The sequence below is a fragment of the Aspergillus neoniger genome, assembly GCF_003184625.1.
Source record: "Aspergillus neoniger CBS 115656 unplaced genomic scaffold BO87scaffold_7, whole genome shotgun sequence".
NCBI lineage: Eukaryota > Fungi > Ascomycota > Eurotiomycetes > Eurotiales > Aspergillaceae > Aspergillus > Aspergillus neoniger.
Window position 1 is genome coordinate 1,005,082 of NW_020291135.1, and position 10,360 is coordinate 1,015,441.

Sequence of the window (10,360 nt, forward strand, 5' to 3'; positions counted from 1 at the left end):
AAGAGCTGCTGCATGATCTCATGTCCATCCCAATTTGCAGCTGCCGTCTTGACCACCTCTTCAGAGACTGGTAGACTGTCTCCACGATACTCGAAGAGCTGCTGCATAATCTGATATCCATACCGTCCATGATTTGCAGCTGCCACCTTGACCATCTCTTCAGAGACCGGTAGGCTGTCTCCTAGACGCTGGGTGAGGATACGTGTGATAATATATCCACAGACTCCAGACTCCTGTACTGCAACTGCGAGCACCTCTTCCCCGGAAGAAAGAAGTCCCTCTTCTTGCCACAGAGTCTGCTCGATTGCGTCTCTAAGATCTTTCGAAACCCCTCTATCGTAAAGTAGCCATTCAGTATCCACGTCTCCTTTATTGCTTCTGAATAGTATATTGTCCAATACTTCTTTCCCAGATAATCCTAACTCCGATATTTTCATGGCAGCATCTACCATATTAGATGTTATGTAATTCTGTCTTCGCTCAGCCTCACAATCCTCTTCATGATAGTTTGGTGCAATGTCAATGAGGTTTGATGGACTCTGTAAATTATGTTTCACTTCAGACAGGGGTATCTTCCAAACTAGAAGAATATCACAAAGGCCATATAGAGAATGGCTTCCACCAGCTATCACGCTGTGGTTCTCATGCTGTGACTGTTCCTTGGGTCTCACCACAGATGTTACTACCAGATAGTAATCTGAGCATAATCTGAGTATGCTTGGCTTTGAATGGCCTTCTAGAAGGCAGATAATGTCACCACCTTGAAGTAACTCTCCAGAAGCTTGCAGACTCCATTCAGTCTCCCATATATCATGATATCCCAGCTTCTGGCAAGTTTGATTGAAAATAACCTTGAAAGTCTGTCGACTGTCCTTTTGAGAGTCACTGATCGAATAGATGTAACCTAAAATCCTTCCTTTGCCTTTGATAGTAGCTATTTCTGACCCACACCATGTTTCCACAGAACACCTGGGGAAGACATGTTGTGTGACTTGCCTGAAGACCTCATGCCAAGGAAGCTCATAGTCTGGGATCAATGCAGCACTATTCGAGTCTGAACTTAAGCCTAGTAATGCATAGACTTTATCATGCTGTTTTGTTGCATTATGGTTCCGGTACATGCTGACAAGCTCCCCCATTGAAAGTGTAGCAGTGGAATGATGCTCATCATGAGACCGAAAACTTGCCCCTTTAATAAGAAAAGAGACCGGGCTGATTCTAGCCATAAGTGTGGAAGAAGGCTTCAAATTATCCACCCCCTCACAGAAAAGATGTCCATTGATCTGAACCGAGCCACACATGATAGAAATATACTGCGCGACACCTACTTCTTGTAATACCTAGCCCACATTATTAGGACTCATTTATTTTGAATGACGGAATGTTATCTTACCCAGATACGGCGAAACCAATCCCGTTGTAGTAACTTCTCACATTTCTCAAGGTCTTTTTCATTTATTGGCCTGGAATTCTGTTTCCTGCCAAGAGAACCGAGTACCTCAAGTGCTTTGTCTCCATATTCCTGGGCCTCTCCCAGCCAGACAACGACACGTCTGGCTTGTGCATAGATCTTCCGCATGAGAGGGATCTGCTTACTCTTTTCTTGGTCATCATGCTGCTTTATGCTTATCGCATCAATCCATAGTACTCTCTCTAACTGATTGTCTCGGAGATGTAATAATGCGGTGTAAAGGCTTTCCGTAACATAAAACCTACAGCCATTGACAATAATAGAGTGAGATCTGGCTGGGCTTCCCCAAACATAGGAAAGCGCCTCATAAAGATGCCCTCCATCGCCTGATTGTGACAGATTATAGTTGAAAAGCTCGCACTGGATCAGGGCGCTCTTATTTTCGTCTGGCAAAAGACGAATCATTCGTGTATATGAGTTCGGCGGAAGCGTTGAATAAGTGAAGGAAGGAACAGAGTTATCAGAGGACATTTTTTCTGTATGTATTATTGATGTGGTAATCCAGTATTGGCCAGCGACATCCACGTCTAACCGACGAAGCGTGTGGAAATTTTGCAATGTATTTCACAGGATGTTATAGATAGGCCAGAATTTAAAAGTAAAAGCGGGGTGGCCTAAAATAAACACAAGAATATGTGGGAGAAAGCAGCTGGTTCTTAAGTCAGACCGAGCCGGGCATATAACTCCGAAGAGGTCAGTTCCTACCCCACCTTCGACCGGTGACGGAAAGACAGCTTGCTGACCTGAATAGTTAGGCAGTACTGTAAAGACTAATATTATAGAAAATTAAGCATGTTCTTTCGTCCAATGTGGTATAAGATTTATCTACGCGACCATTTCGTTTATGGATATACAAACGCGAATAATGGTAGTTCGACCCCGTGTCTATCCGGAAACTGTTTTGTAGTATGAATCAAGCCATCTTCGTCCTTCGCTTAGTAATGTTCTTCCATCATTGCGGTGTCTCTATGTTTAGGAAATGGTTCGTGAGTCACGTTCTAGAAGAATCAGGTAATTCTGACCCAGCAAACCTCTTCAAAGAGCTCGCTATCTGTGATTTACTAAGAGAACGACAGGTTCTTGTGCGTAGCACAGGACAAGCGATATGTAAGTGTCCATTTTGATTGAGGTGCAGAAATCGATGAGCTGGCACGGCTGAAAGACAAGGATGTGCCAACTTGCCTTTAGCCAGTCACAGCCATATCTACCAGGTCATTGGAAGATAGGGATTTCCGATATGTCCGTCATTGCAGCGATCAGCATCTCAGTTCTTGATTTTCACCAGCGTGAGAACAAGAGAAGAGAAGCGTTTTTAGGAAATAAGGGCCGGCATAACACCACACAGAGGATCATTGCGGCAGGCTCTTAGTCCCTGCACACTTCTTCATACTGTGTCTACGGCCCCGGGTGACAGGTCGGCCGGGAAGCGTGGCCTCGAAGAGATGTTCGTCGGGCTTACATCGGCCCGAGACAGGCGGGAAGGCTGTGTTAAGAAAGTTCTAGCTTGCAATTTGAAGATAAGAGGTATGTTTCTTATGCCTAAATATAACTATGTTTCCCGCTAAATTAAGGTATCTAAGCGATTCATACATTCACTCTTCTATGGCACCTTGCCCTTCAATGAGGCAAGAAGACAAGGGTACTTGCATTGGTCACTTAGTCCTGAGTCCAGAGCTATGGTAGTTTTATGGTCACGTGATTTAAAGCAGCTGGTGTCCCAACACGTGGCTTGGAAAGTCGGAAGGCTCTGGAACCGCCCCGGCCCGGGCAGGCACCGTGACTGGGTAACATGCAAACTGAACAAACAGGAACGTATCCATGGCACACAGACGCCCCTCCTCGCCCTCCATGTTCCCACCATACATCACATGGAGTAGTGCAGCGCATATTGCTCTGCTTATAATCTTATCTAGCCTGTCAGGAAACGCCCTTTGTCCTCTAAAAAGATCATGCGAAGGACTGCTCTTCCCCAGCTAACATTTCATTGTTCCCAACAATAGGCTCTTCGGCGGGATATGTTGCCTTGATGACGTGGCACTTAGCCCAAGAAGTGAGACTGCCTCTCTGGCACGTTACCTTGCTTTAGGCGAAGGCACCCCCTTGCATGCTCCCACTCCTGGAGTCTTTAGCCGCGACGGCATGCTGTCTGGATACAGCCTGTCCCCTAGTCGTGGACGTCGAAGCTTCACCTTCTTGCGTCATTCACCACTTCAAGATTACATTCAAGACATGGTGTGGGATATTGCAGGAATAGATAACAGGGAACATTATTTAATGGTCCGATATTCAATTAAATGAAGAGTAACTCTTAACAACCACGTGGTAGCAAAGGACACGGAACAAGATCTGGGTTTAAATCCCAGCTTCTACTGGTCAGGAATAAAGCAGAAAGCAGAAGAACTACTACATCAGAAGATTATTCATAATTAACGGGTGAGACTAGATAATACTACAGTAGTAGTCTCTATAAATAATTATTCACAGCGCGATCTCATCAAGTACTTTGAGAAAACTGATGTTGACTGGACAGCTATCCAAAAGCAGCTTATACAGTAATCTGCGCAATGAGCCTGCCCCCCAAGATACTCTCTTGGTGTTTTAAAATGCGTGCCAAGACACGCTAGAACATAAATAGTTAGACTGTATCTAAACTCTTAACATACGATGTATTGTACTTTCAATACACGTTACTAGAAATACATACACTGTTCGTAAATAATATACAAGGTTCTCTGGAATCTTCTATGCAAATCGGATAAACAGATGCTGTAGGCAACAGGTTTGGCTATCTGTCAACGTACCAGTGCTTTTGCTCTCCCATCCACACCTGTCATGTCTCTGGCGCCTCGAGAGAAATCCTAAGACCCGAGTGTGACAGGCGGTGCTGTGGCGTAAACTCATGTTCTTGCTGATCATTTTACTTGTTCTGTCAGCTGCAGCTTCCCCAAAATGTGATGTATTTGTTGGGTGTGTAGAGCTGACATGAACATGGCATTAATATTAGGTTGATCAGCGCCATTCATCAACCCGAGGCAATGACATACAGTCCCTCCTATATAGATGACGACTCACAATTTCAGCAAATTGAACCATGGAATAGAACCTTTGAATATGTCTCTACCCCCGGTAACTGGGATCGCTCACCCACGCCATCACTTTGTAGCCCCCCCTTGGGCTGGATAACCGATGAAAATGCTGTACAACCAGCACAAAAAGACCAACTACAGTTCGTCCCTCTAGCTACTTGGGATAAGGCAAAGAGATACGTTGAACAGCCACTAATCTGTATTCACTACTTGATCGAGTGGAAAGTAACTCTTAATGGCCGATCCGTGCATAAGGTTATAGAGCGTAATGTGGTCATAAAACCAAGCGAGTTTTGGGAGAGAACTTTCAAAGAAAAGGTGGAAAAAGTTAAACATCGCAGGGTGTTTCAAAATCGACGGGCTCGGTTGGAAGATATTACCCTTGTGGCGTCGGTACTCCAAGCTCGGTCACAACCTGATGTTCACCAACAATCTGACAGTATTGATGTTGATTGGACAGCTATAGAGGAGCAGTTTCTTGACTGGGGCGGTCTGATTAACAAGGGCAAGCAGCTTAGACTTGACATTTCTCTTAGCTATATTGCAGACGATACCTACCCAGATCCTTCAAGAAGCGGGGATAAAAGAGGCACTAACTCAACAACAAACAGAATGCTTTCTGACAGAGACGCTCGAGTTGATGCTGAACTTACCTCTGGACAGCCGACGGCATGGCGAGATGTATATAGGAAAATGCGCTGTCCTGGGTCATGTAAAAACCAAGATTGGTACTGTTGGCAGGACTCTAACGGAAAGAAGCATTACCTACTTGAATCATACCATCTCACTCGCCTGGCCAAGTTTGTAGAAGCTGGCCGCCTTGACCTCGATAGCCACGATGATGTCCCTAGCGAGATTCGGGAACAACTTTATGCCAAAGAGCGTAAAAAGCGTGAAAAAGAGCAAGAAACCTCAGAACGTTCCTCGGTTGAGCCAGCAGGCTGTTTAATCAACATCAATTTTCTACTGTCACAATCCCCTCAGTCGTCAATGCTTGCTACACCAGCTGGCAGTCTATCCTTGTTGCCACATCCGGGTTCGGAACTCATTGATCCCATAGTGTTTCCCGATCTCCCACTGGAAGTAATAGTGGAGGAGTACAGCCCCTCGTAAAGATTACAAGTGGTATCTCAGAGGTATAAAGATGACATTGACAGGGCACGCGACATTGCGTTAGAAAACGGCCTTGATCTCGAGCAGATCTACGGGGACCAGGACCCGGATTTTTTCATCAAACACGGAGTGAGAATCGGTGTTGCCCGTCATTTTGTTAAGGAAATACGCAAGTGGGCTGATGAACAAGGATTGGATACTTGACAATGTTCCGACTCCCATTGGTTTTCTACTTATAAATACTAGTTTTTCGTTATTATGTACTGTCATTGTCAACATCAGCCTGACCAGCAAATATATGATGATTATTCTCGAGCCCTATAATGTACCAAGAACTTACATTGTATTGCATCATACGGCGCTTACCAGAACTAATCCTACCGTTAAAGCAAGGATTTAATGAAGTATCTCTACTTTATTGGACTCTTACTGAACTCATAACAGAACTCATCACGTGGTTTGGGGGACACATCTGCGTACATCGATTGTGTGAACAATGTCTTGTGCGGTATTCCCTGAAATACTTTTTCTTTTGTTGTAATTTGGACAAGACAACGCCGCTGAATTTTATCCTAACAAACCCCGTTGAACATCTCCAGGGGCAGGAGCCGGAAGTCTAGAAGGGTCCATATCACGCACAGCTTCCATGGTAATACCAAGATCAACCCCTAGTCGCTCAAATAGTAGTTCAAGCTCCGGATACCGCTTTATTGCTAGGCCGATATATTGAAGATTCAGCCCTTCTTTCTGTGCCTGAATAACATTTCCATATCGATCAGCTAGCCATCGCATATCAGCCGATTCGTGAAACTTTGACCGAGTTGCCGCCGCGCGGAACTTTTCTTTTGAACAAGTAAACGGATCAAGAAAATTGGCCTGGCCAGTGCCAAGTCTCTGACCATTTATCATGCAGACAGAAGCTTGTACATCCCGCATGGTATATTGGGCACCTAGACATGGTCATGTTACCATAGGACTCAGTTAAAGTGATACATAGGGCAAACAAACCCGTAAACTGCTCGCAGAAGATCTTAACAAGAACTGTTATACAGTGACTGACGAGTCAGGCTTCTACATGGTTTACATTTATTTACGTTCTCTCAGCGCCACTCCCGCGGACTAGCCTATTCTCAGATAGTAGGTTATTTTGGTATGTTTCCTAGCCTACTACAATACATGCTGTATGCAGTGCATGATTTGTGCACTGCTCCAAGAGAATGTTCGATATGGTTAATCCCCGAAGGTGGGATGGGGCGGCTACTAAAAGCTACTCAGTGCGTCTGAACATGTCATTCCACTAATTGTGATAAACAGAACGCCAATTATGCTAGGATGAATGGATTCAGATGATTAGTAATGGCTAGATGATGTTTTATTGGCACCCATGTCTGATGGCCCTACTTGGCAACTGCTACTGGTCAGACAGAGCGCCAGATCCCAGGAACCAGTGGCACTCCTATGGGGCTTTGTAGATGTCTATTGCACAGAATAAGTTGAGAAAAGTAACAGTATCTCAGAGATTGAATAAAGGCCATGAGTACCCGGGACAACTTTGGCTACCTAAGATAATGCATAATCAACGAGTGATAGATCCGAAAGTTCACCACATGTTCCATTATGATTGGTCAGTTGTCAGTGAAATGGACCCCGCAGGTTCAGCTGAGCGGGCAGGCTTGGAGAGCGTAAATGATTCTAACCGCCTCTTGGTCGTCGGTACACACTTTCTACGCATATTACTTTGTGACGACAGAACCCTCACAGATCAAGGCTGTAGCATAGTTACAATGGTCCATTTCAAGTCGGCCCGTTGGAAAAAATGGCTTCATCGAGACAGTGGATCTCAAAATATCGCTCCTCCACCCCACCAAGCGGATCATTGTACCAACGACTCTCCCGCTTCTGAATTGGCATCAGCTCCCTGTGCCAGCGAATGTCAGTTCCGGCCACGGAATCCACCGCCCTCGCAAGACCTATGGAAGTCTGCCTTTGATCTGCTGAGTCGAGAGGAACAAAATGCTTTGCAAATAAGCCTTATTCCTTCCTCTACTACTGATGCCCTCAACGATGTCATCGAGACCACCAAGGAAAAGTACGAGATATACCAAGAGAAAGGAGGCATTAGAATCCGGAAGTCAACGGGAGAAGAAATCAACATTCGAAAAATTTCCAAAAAAATCATTAATGCCACCCTCTCTTTCCAGGAGGTTATCAGTGCAGGAGTAGCCTGTGACCCTACGGGTCATGCCGCAAGCGCGTGGGCAATAGTGTCACTCGGTCTGACTGTATGTGTTATCGGCTGTTTTAGGTAGCAGAGCTGACCCTTAACGCACAGATGGCAAAAAATCATTCTGACCGTCGAGATGCCTTGTTCGAGTCCTCAGAGTACCTTGCGGAGGCTCTTGCGCGATGCGCATATATCGAAAAGAAGATCTGTCACAATCGATCCGACGAAGACGACGTGGTAATGCAAGCCATGGTTACACTCTATAAAACAATCCTTCAGTATGCAGCGAAAGTCATGGCGAGCCATAATATGAGTACCAGGGGCAAGTTGCTCGACAGTGTTACAGCAACCACCGTCCAATATATCACGGAGCTTCGGTGCTCTATTGAGAAGGAGGAACAAAAGTTATTCCACTTTACTCAGTTGCAATTACTTGAGGCAATCGAGAAAATCACAGTGTCCCTACAAAAGCAGAACGAGAAAGCTACTGAGGAGATCCTGACTGCCATCGATGACAAACTATCAAAATCCCTCAACGCTCTGAACCTACGTTTCAGTCTACCTATTAGTGAGAGTGCATTCTGGAACTCATACCAACACGAGGATCTATGCCTCGAAGATACCAGAGTCCAGACTCGCTCCCAAATAACACAATGGGCAGACTCAGTTGAAAGCGAGTGTATCTTCTGGTTGAATGGCGGGGCGGGAACTGGAAAATCCACTATCGCTCGGACTGTTGCTCAGAGCTTCGAAACCAAGGGACAGCTAGGAGCCAGCTTCTTCTTTAAAAGAGGGGAACCCGACCGTTGCAATGCAAAACGACTTATACCTACCATTACAAAGGAACTTATCAAGCAAAACAAGGACCTCGCGTCTGGTGTTCTGAAAGCGATTGAGCAGGACCCACAGATCGCCGCGAAAGACGTCACGGAACAATTCAACAAGCTGCTTCTCGAACCCTTGAAAAGTGTTGCTATGTACCAAAGTAGAACACTAGTGATTGTGATCGATGCGTTGGACGAATGTGAGAATGATAAAGAAATTGAAAAGATCCTTCAGTTTCTTCCGCGGGTACACCAGTCCAGTAACATGAGACTGAAAATTTTCCTAACGAGCCGGCCCGAGTTGCCACTCCGACGTTTCTTCGAGAAGGAAGGCTCTCATCGACGCTTGGTCCTTGAAAAGGTTGCTGAGGAAGCCATTAGAGAAGACATCGTGCGGTTTCTAGAACACCGATTCACAGAAATCGGAGCACAAGCGAATACCGGCAAAGACTGGCCGGGTAACGATGTTGTTGAAGCTCTGGCGACCGTGTGTATACCGTTGTTTATTTCCGCCGCTACAATCTGCCGATTTGTCGAACAGCCAGGGGACGACCCAGTAGAACGCCTTGCTGATATTCTGAATAACCAACACAGATATGTGACGAGAATGGACAAAACATATGGCCCGATTCTTGACCAGACACTTCATGAACGGGACAAAAATGACCAGGAGAAGCAAATCACGCGGTTCAAGGGAATAGTTGGTGTGATTATTCTCCTTTCAGCCCCTCTCACAATCAGCGCGCTTTCCGAATTTGTCGGCATCGGCGCTAGATCCGTCGAATTCCATTTGGATTCGTTTCACTCGGTTCTGAGTATACCTGACAAGAAAGATCACCCAGTTCGTATTCTGCATCTGTCTTTTCGAGAATATCTCCTTACCACACAATCACGTTTTCATGTGGACGCGGGGATGATGCATAATAACATAACATTACATTGCTTTCGTGTTATGAGCAAGTATCTCAAGCGCGATATCTGCAAACTGAATAGCTTTTCGACCCAACGTGCAGACATACACAGTGAGACGACTGAAAAGTACATTCCAGAGGAACTCCGATACTCATGCCGCTACTGGATGTTCCATCTGACGCAAAGCAAGCCTTCTATCCCCGATGCGGAGATCTTGTCATTCCTGGAAAAACATTTCCTTCACTGGTTAGAGGTGATGAGCCTGATGAGAGTGCTATCAGAGACCCTTAAAATGATGGTCACACTGAAAGAAAGCATTCAGGTCTGTACCTCTACAATATAATCCAGACAAATACTAATCGCGAAACAGAATAATACGAATCCGGGTCTTTCAAACTTTTTGTCCGATGCTATACAATTCATCCACCGACATGCTCAAATTGCTAGCGTTGTTCCGCTTCAACTATATGCATCATGTTTGGTATTCACGCCAACATCGAGTTTGGTTAGAAGAGCATCTGAAAACTACCATTCGCCGTGGATACATGCGCTGCCACAGGTGGAGATATCTTGGGGCGCTTATAGACAGACCCTAGAAGGCCATTCAGATTGGGTTACAGCTGTGGCCTTCTCGCCCGATGGCCAAACTGTTGTCTCAGGCTCCAGTGATATGACTATCAAGCTCTGGAATGCCGCGACGGGCGAGCTGCAACAGACCCTAGAAGGCCAT

At 45.5% G+C, this 10,360-nt stretch overlaps 3 protein-coding genes across 3 annotated transcripts in view; 1 reads left to right on the forward strand and 2 right to left on the reverse strand.

Moving 5' to 3' along the window:
- The window catches only part of BO87DRAFT_223658 (HET domain-containing protein), a 3,999-nt gene extending 1,903 nt beyond the window's left edge, over nucleotides 1-2,096 (reverse strand). Inside the window, exons 1-2 of the mRNA XM_025618706.1 lie at nucleotides 1,394-2,096; nucleotides 23-1,340 (exon numbers count right to left, since the gene is read on the reverse strand). Coding sequence (XP_025482708.1) covers nucleotides 23-1,340; nucleotides 1,394-1,942 — 1,867 coding nt within the window. The 5' untranslated portion in view covers nucleotides 1,943-2,096. The remainder of the gene's footprint in view (nucleotides 1-22; nucleotides 1,341-1,393) is intronic.
- Nucleotides 2,097-6,184: 4,088 nt separating this feature from the next.
- On the reverse strand, nucleotides 6,185-6,712 carry BO87DRAFT_353721 (uncharacterized protein). Its single transcript, XM_025621251.1, has 2 exons — nucleotides 6,679-6,712; nucleotides 6,185-6,620 (listed from the first exon to the last, which is right to left on the reverse strand). The coding sequence occupies exon 2, from the start codon at nucleotides 6,604-6,606 to the stop codon at nucleotides 6,238-6,240; it is 369 nt and encodes a 122-aa protein (XP_025482709.1). The 5' UTR covers nucleotides 6,607-6,620; nucleotides 6,679-6,712; the 3' UTR covers nucleotides 6,185-6,237.
- Nucleotides 6,713-7,411: 699 nt separating this feature from the next.
- On the forward strand, nucleotides 7,412-10,360 carry BO87DRAFT_374248 (uncharacterized protein; the record flags this gene model as incomplete). The annotated part of the gene is made up of 3 exons (XM_025622743.1): nucleotides 7,412-7,952; nucleotides 8,003-9,952; nucleotides 10,001-10,360. Coding segments are annotated over exons 1-3 (2,808 nt in total), but the record flags the coding sequence as incomplete, so codon positions are not given.